Source organism: Pholis gunnellus (assembly GCF_910591455.1).
Source record: "Pholis gunnellus genome assembly, chromosome: 7".
Classification (NCBI taxonomy): domain Eukaryota; kingdom Metazoa; phylum Chordata; class Actinopteri; order Perciformes; family Pholidae; genus Pholis; species Pholis gunnellus.
Window position 1 is genome coordinate 10,535,298 of NC_136533.1, and position 16,813 is coordinate 10,552,110.

At 44.7% G+C, this 16,813-nt stretch overlaps 1 protein-coding gene across 3 annotated transcripts; it reads right to left on the reverse strand.

Moving 5' to 3' along the window:
• Positions 1–355: 355 nt before the first annotated feature.
• On the reverse strand, positions 356–15,553 carry LOC306698695 (protein phosphatase 1 regulatory subunit 12A). Of its 3 annotated transcripts, none has more exons than XM_079163137.1 (25): positions 15,245–15,553; positions 12,050–12,180; positions 10,870–10,988; positions 10,003–10,159; positions 9,726–9,870; positions 9,549–9,623; positions 9,346–9,425; positions 7,851–8,032; positions 7,628–7,737; positions 7,330–7,527; positions 7,051–7,133; positions 6,807–6,896; positions 6,509–6,595; positions 6,328–6,432; positions 6,143–6,233; positions 5,908–6,042; positions 5,713–5,815; positions 5,496–5,599; positions 5,312–5,371; positions 5,183–5,205; positions 5,030–5,084; positions 4,825–4,929; positions 3,813–3,863; positions 2,649–2,699; positions 356–1,584 (listed from the first exon to the last, which is right to left on the reverse strand). In XM_079163137.1, exons 1-25 carry the CDS (start codon positions 15,521–15,523, stop codon positions 1,498–1,500), a joined length of 2,706 nt encoding a protein of 901 aa, XP_079019263.1. In that variant the 5' UTR covers positions 15,524–15,553; the 3' UTR covers positions 356–1,497. The 3 variants fall into 3 exon arrangements, with proteins under 3 accessions (XP_079019263.1, XP_079019262.1, XP_079019264.1); XM_079163136.1 differs by having other exon boundaries at positions 7,851–8,056; XM_079163138.1 differs by lacking the exon at positions 6,807–6,896 and having other exon boundaries at positions 7,851–8,056.
• Positions 15,554–16,813: the final 1,260 nt, after the last annotated feature.

Here is a 16,813-nt window from a genome sequence, read left to right on the forward strand (position 1 = left end):
CATACTGTAAATACATCTGTGATGCCCTGTTATGCTCACTGTGTTGCAGCTGTTCTGTTACTCTTTTTTTTTGTTCTTCTCCCCAGTGATGAAGGACATCTGGCTACCAACTGTCGGCAGGGACGATACAATGTGGGTGAAGCAGCTAAATCTGGCGACTCCATCGGTCACAACACATTACTAATACGCCGGGAATCAAAGTAGTATTCAGTGTGGTGGAGGGAAACACTGTTTAGGATACATCCTTGTCAAAGAGTAGTGTAATATTGAATCAACATGAGGCAAATATGATATTCACGTGTACACAATAACCAGGAAGTCGCTACAAACACACTTTTTTTTTTTATTAGGGTGCAGACGTCCATTCAATATATTAGAAAACCAACATGTGAAGAAAAGCTACATGGAATTTTACTTCAAAAGGGGGGTAATTATTCAAGACTAATATTTATACACATATAATATACATTACCATGCTCCACTGCAAGAGAAAAATTGACAATGAAAAACTATGAAAATAATATCTTTATCAATGGTAATATTTAAAACCATCCGTAGCATAATAGGCTTTGAGCTGTGGGTAACTTCTCCCTCCACTCACAAGCAAGAGGGTGCTGCTCTGAAATAGGTCCGTCTGTCTGGAGGACGGGCGAAGCGTCGCACATCTTTTATTGCTTTGCAGAGAGTAAAGTGCTGTGGTCGACTGACCTGCTTCTGCGGTCATTTTTCTTAAGAGCATGAAGTGTGTCTGTGGTCACAAAAATAAAAATGGATGTGGGGAAGTGCATAGGTGGAGAGGTAGGTGGGTTCAAACACTTGCATGTGGAGACCAAACAACCCAACAGAGTTCTGTGGACTTCCCCCTTCATCAGGACGATGCTGAATGTAGAGACAGAGCCTGAAACGTGACTAAAAAGAACTACAACAAAACCTTTACTGCTTGACAACACGTTAGATTTGAACTGTGAGTAGGGTAAATTCGTGAATTTGTGACGTGAGTGTGTTCACAAAAAAAATAAATACTAAGTGGGAGCTTTAAGGCCAAAGCTGCCTTGTGCGCTCGTGGAATGTGCATGGAGGAAGTATGTGATGCACGCATAGGAATGTGTGTGCACGTTAGTGTTCCCCTGATGCACAGTCGTAGTGGATGTGTTGCACCAGCCGTGGGCATTGTGGCTGTTGTTGCTGCTCATGTTGCTGCTGTGGGAGCCTCTGACCAACGCCACAGGCCTTCATGCTGCAGGTCTTCCTGTGACAAATGGACTGTAAAGGCACACAAAAGCCACTCCAGCTGTTCTCATAGAGGCATCACAATCCAAGTCAAACTGTGGTGTTCATGTACAGAGGACATTCTGCTGCTTCTCTCCCTCTCTCTCTCCCTCTCTCTCTCTCTTTGGCACTTGGAGGAATGTGTGGAAGCAGGGAGGGATGGATGGATGGAGGGAGGGGGAGGGGGGGGGTTCCCTGCTCTTCGTGTCTCTCTCTCTCTCTCCCCGTCTATTTGGAGAGTTTGCTGATGACACGGATCAGTGCTCCATTTTCATCTTTAAGACGCTGGTTGTCTGCTCTCAAATCAACCAGAACCTGGTGGTAAAAAAAAAAATGATGTTTGGATTAAAACAAAATATAAAACCAGTTTGATGATTTTATTGCTTGTTTTCATATTACTGGATTATGAGATATTGGATGTTAGGATTATATATTACAGGCAGTTTCCATTGTAGACCGTTTGACAATTTATTCATATCAATGCAATAAATATTACTAACAAAACTGTCACCATAAAGTTTAAAAAGGAGGCCGGATACCTAATTCATGTAAGTGGACGACAGATCAGTTGGTTAAAAACAAACAGCCTAAAAGAGGAGGAGCTAAAAAAGGAAGGTGTCAGAGAACTAGAAATAACAGCACAGAATTTATACATTTTATTTAGAATAAATCTGTATTAATCCAAATATTTTTTGCATTCTAACATTTTTACATTTTAACAAATAGTTTGACATTGTGGAAAATATTTTCATCTGCTTTGTTGCTGAGAGTTAGATGAGAAGATCTATACAACTAATTTCTGTACGGTAAATATGTAGTGAATATGAATACCCAGGTGTGACTGACTGCTCCCTCTCATATTGGAGGCCTGATAAACTATCTTGCAACCAGCAGAGACTTTAGTCAGGAGACTGAAGTTACCTTTAGACAGAGCCAGACGAGCTGTCTCCCCTTAATTCAAGTCTTTATGCTAAACTAAGCTGAGCTAGGCAGCTGCCGGCCAAGTGGAATCAATAGCATATTTCCCAAAATACTGAAATATTCCTTTAAAGAAAAGGACTTTACCTATTCATTCTGTATTACTGGAGACGTCAGACAATTATGAGACAAAATTGTGAGAGCGCAGAGATCAGATGGGTTCGAGGTAGTTGTTCGGTAGACAAACAGAAACATCCATTAATGTGGAAAACAGCCAAATCAATGACATGTAACAGAATTCAATTACAACACCGCCTGAACAAAGGTTGAGAGAAGGTGCACGTGTCAAACATCTCTACAGTGTACCTCCACAACACTGCTGCCTGCACAAGCTAAAGCCAAGCTCATCAAGCAGAAGCGTGCAAAGTGTCTGCGGCCATGAGAAACACTCGTCTCCTCACCTTTAGCTCTTCCTCCAGCTCTGCCATTCGCCGCTCCAACATCCTCCGGTCCTGATGCCAGGGAAACGTGAGGGAGAGTGGTGGTGGTGGTGGTGGTGGGGGGGGGGGGGGGGGGGGCACAAAGGAGGTGACGTAGAGAGGAAGGAGGACCACAGAATGGGAGTGAAAGAGGGTGAGAAAGTGGTTCAAGTGGGGAGAAGAGAGGAGAGAGCGTCAACAGATAGCAGGGGTGGCAGTCGTGAGGCAGTCAAAGCAACTCAGTAAAGTGCAGATCTCCGCCAGGTATGTCTGCAACGACCACTGCTGTTCCGTGTGATTGAATGATTACAAACCCACAATTGGCTAACACCCCGTCCCCGTCCCGTCCCCGTCTAGACACCAATGGCCTGCCATAAAACACACTTCATGCAAAACTGCCCACGTAGCAGCGGCTCAGGTACAGCAGTGTGTACCAGTAGTTGTGTCAGTAGTTAGCCAAACACACCGCACAGAAAAATAAGAGTGAGCCAACTTACAACCAGTAATGTACGCAACCAACGGTTTGTAAAGAGTTGTAAAACACACTTCATTCAAACAAGCGGCGATGTATGCAAGCAAATGGCTCGAAGTCGTTGTATAATACACTTCACAACATCTTGAATTGAACTCACCAAGCTGCCTGCCCGCGTAGCAGCGGCTGATTTTTGGTCATGTACTCAGTAGTATGCGTCTAGCTAGTTCCATAAGCTGTTAGCAGTTAGCCAAACACGTCGTCAAAACAATAAAAGTGAGCCGCAGAGCAGCGGCTGAGACGTACGCAGCAGTGTGTGCACTGGTAGTTCCATGAGCTGTTAGCCAAACACACTGCAAACTGTCATTCCCCCCCCCACACACACTGTTAGCACAGAGTGGCAGATGTCGGCGATGCACTCAGCTGTGTTATCACTAGTGGCCCCAATCGTGGCTGGTTAATAGTAGTGAGTGAAGAGTCAGCAGGCAGTCAATGGCCGTGTCAAACAATGAATAAAAAGCGTGAGTCACCGCAACCACATGCGGCCTTAACTGGCCTCCAAAATACCACGCAGTTTGCTAGTGGGGAATGCGAGATTAGCTGTGGACGGACACAGAGGTGCACACTCCTGGCGGAGATAACAACAGGTAACACCATCAGTAGGGATGCATTACCTTTCTCTCCAGGTCCAGCAAGGCTGAACAGTCAGTGAAGCGCTCCTGTCTCTGTTGGATACAACAAATCAACAACATTAACATCATCATCACCACAACAGTAGGATGTCCCTTTGCTAATTCATATTTACGATTAAAGCAAGACACCAACCACTACGTCCACAGGGACAGGACGATGGTGAAGGGTAAAACATGGTGTAACATTAGCACAAGGGGTCATTAAGTTGCCAAAAGTCAGTTCCACAGCATTAGTTCTGTTCGCCAACACTGGCTAACTTCAGCCACCATCAGCTACTGGTCATACCGGACCAAGTAATGCTATAGAGGCAGAGCCCCTGAGTGCACAGATGAAAGCAAAGCTGCATTTTATTGCTAAAGCATTTCACTTTTCATTTGTGAGAGGATGACTAGCTTTCTTTTAAAAGATGTCACACAATAGAGATTAAACCAAGATCAAAATCTTGAGCCAAACTAGAATTACTGCCTCACGGTTCATTTCTGTACGGTAAATAAGAGTCTTTGAGTCAAAGTTTTGTGCAAAATTTGAAGAAATTCCCTCGATTCCTTCGAGAGATATTGCGTTCACAAGAATGGTATGACGTGCGTACGGACACACAACCCGGAAACATTATAGGGCCACGGCTGTTGTTGCTGGCACAGAGAAAGATATGTTTTTGTTTGTTTCCATCTTCAAAAAAAAGTATTTGGGATAAACAAACTAAGGTTTGAGGAGTCAGCATGACAAGTGATAGCCACCATAACTGAAAAAAGAAACTGGAATTCTAAGAAAAAGGGATGTCGATACCGGTCTTTAACAACACTGTTATATAACCTGCTGATTACTGGTTCTACCACTTTATGACTTTGCATGCGGAAGATTACAATAACAGTTTGTGTTAGGATTAGGCTGGTAGCAGTTATGATTAGGACAAGTTTCCAGGAAAGGAATGTAAGTCAATGTGCCCAAAGGTCATGAAAACACAGCTGTGTGTGTGTGTGTGTGTGTTGTCACCTGTGTGGCCTTTTCCAGATCCAACCTGGTCTGACTGATAATCCTCTGGGTGTCCTGCAGTTGAGACTGGAGTTGACCATTTTCTCTGGAGACATCCTCGAACAACTGACACACAAACACACAGAGCAGTAAATAAGTGGGACAAACAAGAAAAAACTATTTTTCTGATTTTTGAATTTTCTCAGTATCAGTTCTGTCTGCTGACCTTCTTAAAGTCCTTGCTGTCAGAGCCTCCTCCCTGGGTGTAGTCGTTAAAGGACCTGAGTAGATGAGCAGAGATAAGAGACGTCATTCAAGACTTTGCTGACAGACTGAAGATAAGAGGGCAAATAAAACAGGCCAAAGGCTGAATTCATACCTGGAACTCAAGTGTTGGTTAGTCTGTAAACAGAGAGGACAAGAAAACAAGTTACGTCTTAGGTTACAGTCCACTGAAACCAAAAATAAACCCACACACACACACACACACACACACACACACACACACCTGTGGATCCAGCCCACTGCCTGAGAACTCTTCCTCTCCACTGGGATCATTGTCATCACTCTGCAGATGACACAAACAACACAATGTGTTCTTATGAAATACTGAATTCACGTTACATCATTAATGTTTTATGTTTTTATTCCTGCATTCATTTTCCAGATGAAACGATGTTTGTGTTGTTTACCTCCCCGGTCCTCTGTGCCTTCCTTCTGGCCCGAGCTTGTCTCCTCTCCCTGCGTTCCCTGGCCCATCGCTCTGTCTCGCTCTCCCCTGTGCTGGCCTCCACATCTGGAATGAAGCCAGACAGCAGTCGTTTAAGAGCAAATCAAATGTTCCAACAACACCCACATTGTCAAGCTCTACGTTTTTTTTTGTTAGAAATGGGAAGTGGTGATGTGTACCTCTCCTGTCAGACGTCTGAGGGCGGGGAGTGCCAGCGGGCTGTGTGAGGCCCAGCAAGTCAGACTTCTGCAGACTGGCAATTCGAGACCTCCAGCTCACTTCCTGTAAACACAGTAGCCCCTGCTATGTGATGTCACATGACATTATATAAGCGTAGCCAATGCAGGCCTATAACTCTGATATATGGCTCTCACCCCCTCCTCTCCCTTCTTCGCTTTTGCCTCCTTCTCTTTCTCCTTCTCCTTCTCCTCCTCCTCGTCCTTCTTTTCTCTCCTTTTGTTGTCAGTCATCGTCTTCTCTGCCTCCTGCAGATCTGTTAGCGTCACCCCCTTGATTTAAAAAAAAGAAAAAGAGAGAGAACACCGTCTTATGTACCCGACTGACAAATACAAGTACTTCTGTGAACATCTGAACGTATGAGGCTTGTACCTGAGTGGAGCGGCGGGACTGCCGTGCATGTCTGGAGCGAGCCTTCCTCTGTGCCTCCGCTTCCTCGTCCCGCACTGGCGTCAGATATGACCTACGCAAGGCACACACTTTTAGATTGAACGCAGCACCACAATTTACAAAAACATGAGCCCTTGGTCATCCACAAAAACACAGCCTCGACCCACTTGCGCCTCTGCTTGGCCTCCTGCTCTCCTGTGCTCGTGCTCCGAGAGTTGGAGGAGGTGGTGACAGCAGAGCGATCCTTCTTTTCGGTCTGTTCCTGAGAAAGTCTTATGGAGAGAGGGGTAAGAGGTGACTAACAGATCTTTCAGACAAGGGAGGAAAATTAATGTAAAAATGAAATACCTCTGGGACGAGACACTATTAAGGCGGCTGAGTCCGGTGCTCGCTGAGGTCACGGTGGGGTCATCCAGTCTCTTTCCATAAGATGAGCTGAAAAACAAGGCAAAGTCCATCGGAAACAAAGACATCTCTCACAGCCACACACACACACACACACACACACACACACACACACACACAGACACACACACACACGTTAGTATTCACTGCTGGGGGAATGTAATAAGCTGTGACACAGCAAAATCACACGCAAACAGGGGAGCAAACAAATACAAGACAGGCAGTGAGCAGCATGACTGACCTGTGAAGCAAAGAGGGGGTGGAACTAGTGAAATCATTCCCTGATTGACTATGAAGGCGCCGGGTGTAAGAGGAGCTACGACTTAGCCAACTGAGAGAGCGAGAGGGAGAGAGAGAGAGAGAGAGAGAGAGAGAGAGAGAGAGAGAGAGAGAGAGAAAGGGTGACAAGGGCACATATGCAGTGACTTCAGAAACACAGACTTCTGGTTTCACAAGTGCGGAGGCATTCGAAAGCACCGGCCCACCTGTTGGAGTTGTCAGGGCTGCTGTCTGGAATACTGAAGAGTCTCCGTGTCGGGATGGGCGGTACCCGAGCGAGCCTCGGCTCCTGAGGACAAGGGGGGGGGGGGGGGGGATATGGGTTCATCAGTAAATTTTATGCGACTCAGCGAATGGAAGCTGTGAAAGAAGCCTTTATTTCACGTTAGATCTAGAAAACAACAACTGGTTTCATGGGTGTATAAGTCATTGAATCATGCGAGTAGCTGTGGCGACTAGCTGTGGCGAGTAGCTGTGGCGTGTACCTTGGCGTCGGCCTCAGAGCTGAGGCGGGGGCTGGAGGCAGAGCGGGTCATGCCCAGGACAGTCTCCAGAGGTCTGCTGGGGTCCTGGCTGGTGTCAGACAGTCCAGCTGAGCCCAGAGTCACCGAGCTGCCCGCCTTCCTCAGAGACGTTCTCCAGGAGCCCGGGGCCTCGGGGGCTGGGGGCTTGCCCGGGTCCGGCTACAGAGCCAGCAGAGGTCATCATCTCTATTGTTCAGTATTGTTGTCGTGCAGCTAAAGCACACACTGGATGTTTTCCTACAATATCTCTGTATATTACCTTTTTCACTTGGCTGGCTGCAGTACTCGTTGGCATGGAGGTAGGAAGCAGGCTGGTGGTGTTGCGTTTGTTGTTCAAGTTGTTAATGATCTCTCTGTTTTTGGCTTTCTCTGCAAAGGTCAGCAATAGATAAACATGTCAGTCCCTAACTTATCTCTTAAATATTATTAGTAATCACAACCCAAACTCCCTTCAAGATACAGGCAAGAGCAGCTCCTCTCACCCGACTCTGCGTCGCTCTCCGACTCGCTGTCCTCCTCCGAGCTGGAGCTGCTGGAGGCCTTCCCCTGGCTCTGAGGCTGGCTCGGTCCCGTCTGACCTTCCTCCTCCTCGTCCTCGGCCGGGCTGCTCTGCAGGGCGGGAGGCGGGTGCTTCTCCCGCTCGTGGAGGCAGATCTTCTCCTTACTGCTCATACGAGAGATAGAAGTCCTGCAGGGGCGGGGCCAAGGTGGGGTGGAACAACAGGTGGCATGCAGGGAGCTGATCAGTGAGGGCAATCATTCCACATGCAGCCAATTAGAGCGAGCATGCGCTGATCAACACGCCAGTGGGTGAAACAGTGGGTCACTTCCTGTGATGTGCCGTGTAGAGTGCTGCCGTCTTGTCACTACATCACTTAAACCTACAGCTTTTTACTCCATTTTCTACAATCTTTCCTCAATGTATGCAAACTTTGCAGCATCTACACACAGGTGTGTCGCAGCTAGAGCTGCTCCCTCTCCGTCGTTTAGTCGTTTGGTCTTAATTGGGTAAGATTTCTTAAATCGATTAGTCAATTTTCAATATTTCTTTTCATGCTCAATGAGTTTATGAACACAACGTATAAAGTGGTGCTTTTTTATCCGACCTATTAAATCACCTAATTGATTAGTCAACCAAATTGAATGTGTTTGTCGACAAAAAAATTATATTTCAAGGAAAGCCAGAGTCGCAAATGACCATATGCTGTTTATTGCAAAGTATAAGTTTTGCACTAATTAGTGTATTATTTTGGCTTTCAGTGTGCAAGAAATTCACATGTATTGTGCTTAACGCTCTAAACTACTGCCAATATAAAATGAGGTAACTCAACGGCAGTGAGCATTGTGTAGAAGTATCTTCATTTGTCACGTCATGTAATTTGCTGGATTAGTCAAAAAATTACTGTCTTGTAATTTAAATCTTAAAACAGTTTTGCAACGGATTCTCCAGACAATTCGATGCATAATGATAGATTACACGTACCGTATCCATATTGCAAACCTTGAAGAGCTATAAATGCTCTTTCAAAATACATTAGTTTATTTATAATTTGATTTCCTTTTATTTGTTTTTTTTCTTCCTTTTATCATTATTCTTTGTGACGGCAGAGATGCATCAGCCAGAGTTGATTACTGTTTTCTGTGTCTGTTGCAGTGTAGGACAAAAGTATCCATTAAAAACATGTTGAACTTTGGGTATTTATTTATATATACGTTTTTCCCTAAACTAACATTGAGTATTCAGTATGAAACTGGGACACATTGTGTCGCTGCCTGCTACATCTACCCAGTGTAATGTCAGTGGATAGATGCAACGAGGTTCAAAGGAATGCTGGGACTGTTAACATCATACCTGCATGCAGACTACTGCTACTGGGATTACTGGGATTCAGCTGAGGAACAGCGTAGCGTGTGCCCACACACACACACACACACGCACACGCACACACACACACATGCCCACACACTGGCACTGACCTGCGTGGACGAACTGGTACCATGGAGATTTGCGGGCTGGTCTCAATAACAGGAGTCTGTTTCTCTTTCTCGCTGCGTAACTGAAGAGAAATAATAAACACGTATAAACACAGAGAACATTTGCCGCTGTAAAACTATCAATCATATCAGGTTTATCTAACTTAGTGAGATAGTTGTGGAGTTTCTGGGGAAGGCAGACTCACTGCGTTCTGCTTCTTCTGCAGCTCCTCCAGAGCGTCCGCGAGGTTCTCATCGGCAACATCTAGAGGTGTTTGGCCCTACAAGGACATTCCCAGGGCATCATTAGTCACGCCGCAAATAAAGGCGTCAATTTATACAACAGCTTAAGCGGAGCAAAGGTTGTTTGTCTCGGCGCTCACCACGATGTTGACGGCGCCCATATCGCACATGTTGTCAGCCAGCAGGGAGCACACCTCCTCCTGCCCCCAGTGAGCTCCTGCATGCAGAGGCGTCCACCCGTCGATGTCCCTGCTGTCCACGTCCATCGCGCACTGTAACAGCACCCTGGGGAGAAGATGAGGAATATGCAGGAGGAGAGGCTTTTGGATGAAAGCGGTTTTGATTCTGGTGCGATACTAATAAATTCAGGACAAAAGCTAACAAGCTTGTGCTGTGGTGTGTAGACTTGATTCTCACTTCAGGACTTCGATGTATCCTTTGGCAGCAGCGACGTGCAGAGCGGTCGCCTTGGTGTTTGGGTGAGGTGTGAGGGTGCCGCCTCCCGCCAGCACCGCCGTGGCGTCCTGGAGCATGACCCTCTCCTCCTCCTTCCGGGCCTTGTCCACGTCGATCGCTGTGACGCACATGAGAAACAGTGGTAATTAAAAAAAAATGCAGACACACAAATCGGATTTTAGACCTTTGAAAGCTCACTAGTGAGTTTATTCATAACAAGGTGTAAGCTACAGATAAAAGACTAAATTTCATAATCATTTATCTTAGATTTATCATCTGTGCTTTCAGCTGGATGATGGATCTCTGCAATGTGTGCAGTTGACGGTAATAAAGATATAATCCTGGACCCTCGGTACTTATGTACTATGTGGGACACAGTGACTCTGTCCTCATTTTCTTTGTCTTCTCTGATCACGACGTGTGCTTTAAAACGTGACCATTTGTAAAAACAGAGCAGAGCAGGTTTTTGGGCATTTATGGATATGATTTTAAAGTACCCTGAGCTCTGTAGGAGCTCCTAATTTATAAACAGTAAAGAAATACTGCGAAAGCCTCGACTCATCTACTCATCAGGGAAACGACTGAGTTCTCAGTTCATTTGGCGTAATTATTAACCATGATGAGAAAATGAAAAGAAAGGAAAATACTGGCAGCAATACAACAAAACACAAAAGTTTCAGTTCGCAATGATCAGAAGGTGATCAGAAACATTAGAGAAGCATGAAGCAGCAAATGTTGAGATTGTACTAAAGTCCAATGCGATGTGTCAACAGGACAAACAGGATGCAGCATTGGAAGTGTTGCCGTTGGTATGGAGCGGTTCCTCACCTTGTTTCTTGATTTCCCCTTTGAGGAGTCTCTCCATGGCGTCTTCAGTGGCCACGTCCAGAGGAAGCTCTCCTTCACTGTTCACCGCCCCGACATGAGCGCCGTGTTCTATCAGGTACCTTCAAACCAGATAAGAAGGTATAAAAACAAAAACACATTCCAGCAGACCGTGCAGAGCTGAGAATGACTCAGTTTAACTATAAATGTTATGATACATATTACATTTCTTAGATGTATAAACACCGACATCAGCATCGTTTATACAATGTCCTGCGATATTATACATATTATTCACAACTATAGCATTCTAACACTGACTCAACCTCGATGCCTAACACTTTGGGGTATTTACAGTGTCTCGCAAAAGTATTCACCTTTGGTGTTTTTCCTATTTTGTAGCATTACAACCTGGATTTAACGTGATTTTTATTTCTATTTGATGTAATGTGCCTACACAAGACCGTCAACATTGAATAAGAAAAAAATAAGGTATGTGTATTATGTAAGAGCTGGTTCTACAAATGACCTTGAGAAGTCACATAATTAGTGAAATAAAGTCCACCTGTGTGTCACATGATCAGTCACATGATCTCAGGTTATACACACACCTGTTCTGAAAGACCCCAGAGTCTGCAACACCATGAAGACCAACAACAACAACAACAACAAAAACAACAACAACAACAACAGCAGAACATCTCAAGGTTGGGTTATAAACAAATATCCTAAACTTTGAACATCCCACGCAGCACCATTAAATCCATTATTACAAAAACAAAAAGAGAAAGATAATAGTTCCATAAGGCCCAAGACAGTGTGGCGTAAAACAGGACTCACTCCTGTGAGAGTCTCTCAGCAGGTTTGTTGTGGTGCCATATTTTCTTTCATTTTGTTATAATGGAGTTAGTGGTGCTCTGTGGGATAATCAACTTTAGGGTATGTTTTGTTTAAATCCCAGCCCTGATCTGTTCTTCTCCAGACCTTTGACCTGTTTGGAGAGAACCTTGGTCTTCATGGTGTTGCAGACTTTGACAACAAGTTGCTTTTTTTACAATTTGTTTTTGGTCCATTACATAAATTCAAGGTTGTAATGCAACTGAAATAAGAAAACACTACTGCACGGTGACTACTGCAAGTTAAATGGCGGTGATGCGTCGGTGTGCGGCCGGTCAACCCTCACTTAGTGATCTGGATGAAGCCGCAGGAAGCCGCAGCGTGCAGAGGAGTCCAGCCCTCGTTGTCCCCTCTGTTCACGTCACTCCCGCTCTCCACCAGGAACTGCACCATCTCAGCATTCTCATCGATGCAGGCCTGCCAGAGGACACACAACCACAGGACGGACTGTTATCAAGTGAATCCCCACAACGCACATTAGAAAATACAGAAACCAGACCACGCAAGTCAGCCAGAGCTTAGACCCACTTCATCTGGGTTTGTTGTGAAAGTCAAAACTGCAGACACTTCCAGAGATCTATTAAATGTATCTGAAGCAGTGACTACTTGTAATGACTGCCTGTTAAGTGGGCTGCTCAAAGCCCTCAAGTACTTTCCAAAACAAGTCATTTTGTGGCGCGAGTGAAACAGCGGATCTATTTAGCTGCTTCTCCTGGAGCAACGTCGTGCTGAGATCCCGTTGTGATAGAACACGAGTCCCGAGATGAATCCCATGAGAAGCTCGTGGGACTATGTTGTGGTACACTGGTTTGATTTCAGCTCATGCTTATGAGAAAGAAAACTTCAAGAAAGGGTATATCTGCATGTACTCCCTTTTCAAGTGAACTCTTGTTATTAAATTATTCTTTGAAAGAAATTGTAAAACTTGCCGGTGGGATATGATTATTTTAAGATTATTAAAATACAAACATATTTCAAGAACTTCCTAGAAATAAGAGTTAAAACTAAAACAAGACTGAATGAGGCAGGTGTCTGTACTCTTATCAAAGTAGGTTTATTTGTACAAAAAAAAAGACCATCACTTCTTAAAAAAACAAGTTAAATTCTTTAATTATTGATACATTTACTTTAAAAACATACTTTTTGCAGTGTACATTAGCAACTAGCTCTAAACATATGAAGATCAGCCTAAATTGAAAGAATGTTGAGCCTCCGGCCCATATGAGAAACAGACTACCGCAAGATATTTCTAATTACTGCAGAAAATTATGTGACTGCCCAAAACAATTTCCCAGAGCCCCAGGTGATGTAGTCAAATAGCTTATTGTGTCTGAAAAACAGTCAAAATCCAAAAGATATTTAATGGAAGTTATATAAAGATAGCCAGTAGTGCAGACACCTTCCAGCCCTGGAGTCCTGTCGCTAACATGGCTAAGAATACTTAGCCAGCACGCAGCTCTAAAACACAAAGAAATCAGCAGGAATTTAGTGTTAATAACCTAAATATTAGTGACTCTAAGATTAATCTGTAATAGAGCAGACACAGACCGTACTATTATTTTGACTGGTGAAACAAATCAATGATGTACTGTGATAATCCCTTAACAAGGACCATGTTTCTAAGTCAGACTTCATCACTAACAGCTGATGAGATAACATCTGCTCGTACAAAGACGTTTCAAGACATCAGTTCACTCTGCAGGACGTCACAGCAGCAAGTGTCTGTCATCACACAGGACCGGCTTAAGCCTCCTAAGAGGCTTTGCTTTTGGGCCAATCAACTAATCACAAAGCTGCAACAAGTCTCCACCCTCCTCTCCTAATATAAGATAATTAGCCGGGCAGAAACGTGGCTGTTTTAAGAGCTCGTAGTACAAAGCAGAGCCAGGAGCAGCAGAGGGGGGATCCCTCTGAACAAGCAGGCACTCCGGGCTCCATGAATGAACAGAGGGCACTTCTCGCACCCTCTGCGCCAAGAAGGGTGCACACACACACACACACACACAGCCTCCCAGCAGACTCCTTCACTGGGTCATCAAGTGACTCATTGTGGAAATCGCCTTTGACAACAGCGGTTTGAGGAATGTTTTCCATTTCTTCATCCGAAAATCCCAAAAGTCCCCACCATGGGGAATTGGCAAAGGGGGGGGAAGGAGAAAGGAAGGCAGAGAAGAAGAAGAGGAGGAGGAGGGGCGAAGCATAGTGAGGAAGACAGAAAGGCTTTGGATGGAGAGGACGGAAAGTTTGGAGAGTGTGGGCCTATATTTAATTCTGGCTGCCAGGCAACCAACGAGCAACAGGGAGGGGGGGGGCAAGAGAAGGGAGAAGGGACCACACCGGGTGATGGTGGTCCAACATGTGGATCAACCAAAGGAGGGCAGGAACATGCTCACCTCGTCATCTGAACCGGTTATGGGAAAGTAACTTCATCTCACACACACACACACACACACACACGCACGCACACACTTGGCTTTAAGGGAAAGCACCAATCATCTCTGAGCATGACGTCACTGCGAACACACAGCTGAACCACAGTTTTAGCTCCAATGGGCAGGAAAATTAGAAGCACAACATCTTTTTATGTTGCCATGCTTGCATGGATATCAAAAGTGAAATCCATGTGACTGCGAGTTCAAAATGAAGAGACAAGCGGTGTGTCACGGCATCATAAAAAAGCAGAGGAAACACTGCATCAACGAAGGGCTTGTGTGACAGTGATGTTGTCCAGCCTGTTCCTCTGTGTTATTACTGAAGAGGGAGGGAGGGACCTGAAGGCTGAGCTGCTTTAAGGCTGTATAGCATGCTGAGAAGAAGAAGAGCAGCCACTGTGGGACACGCAAAAGCAACAAAAGTGAAGGTTAAATCCTCTTTGATTCTGCCATAGAGGCCCTGTTAAGAGTGGTAGTCAACAGGCTTCCATTTTGCTTCTTCTTTAAGGAAAAAAAAACACTAAAGACCTGTTGATCAGATGATGAAAATGACCTAACAGTTAACTGCTATTTTACTGAGACTCCAGTGTGTCACAAAGCCTGCCAGTCAGAGCCTATAAGGGCTATAAACGATCCCACAGGTTTTTATCTGTCTCCACATCTCTGCATTGAGTGCTGGAGAAAGAAGCCTGTAACTCACTAAACAGAGCAGATGGCCCAGCCTACCAACTGGATAATAAACTCACACACAGGCCAGGAAATGCTGCTGCTGACTATAAACAAATCTAACGTTAGAGGATAAAGTGACGAGTTCCGTTGAACATTAACTGTTACTAACGTTAAAAGAAACGGGAACAATTGGCTTTATTTTTATTTTTTGTAAACGTTAACTCCACGTAAGTTAAGTTGACTTAATGCTTCTTCGCTGCGAGGATAATTAACGGATAAACCGCCGCCGCTACTTGAGCGACGGTTAGCAGCCGTTAACTCGTAAACACGTGAAATCCACACAGCCGTTAACTGCTCGAGAGTAACGTTAACCATCCTACCTGGTGAAGCGCTGTCAGTCCATCTATGTTGGCGTGGTTGATGTCGGCTCCCTGCCGGAGTAGCACCGCCACCTCCTCCCGGTCTCCGGCGGAGCAGGCGGCCATGAACACGGCTCCTTGGGCGAACCGGACTTTCGCCCGCCGCGTCCCGGTGGAACCGCTCAAAGTCTCCCGGGTCTCCCGTCCCGTCTGGTCCGTCTCCGAGCCCAGCCATCGCTGCAGCTGATCCTGCCGTCGCTGTTTGGCAGCTTCGGACCGGGAATGGTCAGTGGCCGCCATCTTCCCTGGTCTGTCCCGGACAGATTCAGCTCATGGTACGAGGTAGAAGCGGAGTGCTTTGGTTTGTGTTGAGCCTGCCCCGGACTGCGCCCCCTGGTGGAGACACACTCGAAATGAATCGGTGAACTTCACAGCGAACTTCTGACTGAGTGGCAGTCTTATGCTGCCTTCATGGGCGAGTCGGAAATTCCTGTATCATTGGGAGGGACCGTGTATTTTCGTCATAAAACACGTCTAAATCAATAAGTGTGACTTTAAAATAACAATGCACTGACTAGTCTGCATGAAAACACACACATACACAAAAAAACATACACGAGCGACAAATAAAACCTTTCTATGCAACATGGACCATGGCGAACGTAAAGGTCTGTGTAACGTAAAAGGCCATTTAAACAATTATTTTGTTATTTTGTTCACTTGTTCACTTGTTTGGTGCCAGGATTCTCTGAGTTGATCGAGGACACAAACAGCTTTCACAACAGACCGCTATAAGACAGAGTGTGATGAGTTTTGTTACACTAAAATACTACATCTTCATAAAATCTTTTATCCTATACTATACTGTACTATAGGCTATTATAGCATATTGTGTTATCATGTTATACTGTTTTATTAGATTACACTGTATATTTCTATTACAATTCTGTATTAATACTGACAAACACAGAGTACCATTACTTACGGATGACTCTGCGTCTATTTATCACACCACTGTCACTTTAACCTTATAGTTTATGTCTTTAATTGCTCTTACATTTCTGTTTATCTGTAATTGTTTTTGTCTTTGTGCTGCTGCTGCAACAACCAAACGGCCCCAGTGGACATCAATAAAGGCTTATCTGATCTCATCTTATCTTATGCATTTTTCCAATATCTTTCCAATATTACTATATTCACAAAACCAAAATTATTACAGTTTTTTTATATGGCTTTTATAGTCGCAGCTTCTCCTTTTTCAATGGAGGATTTTATGAACAAAATAATAAATAAAATGTAATTAATGTAATAGCAAAATGAATCAGGAACCAATTTTCATACAAATATAATTTGTTTTACATTCCACAGTTACTGACCTGCAGTTGTTTAAAGAGCCACCATATTCCTGTGCTTTACACTCACAAGTTAGGGATCAGCTGTAACTATCTGTCATTTTGCTGGGAACATTTGCATCTGGAAGCCTCCCAAGAAGTTCTCCAGCCCTTGATTCACTGTTTGGTTACGGTTACTGATGTATACTGTTCCCTGCTCTGTGCGCACTTTTCACTGTAAGTCACAGCTTTTTCTGGG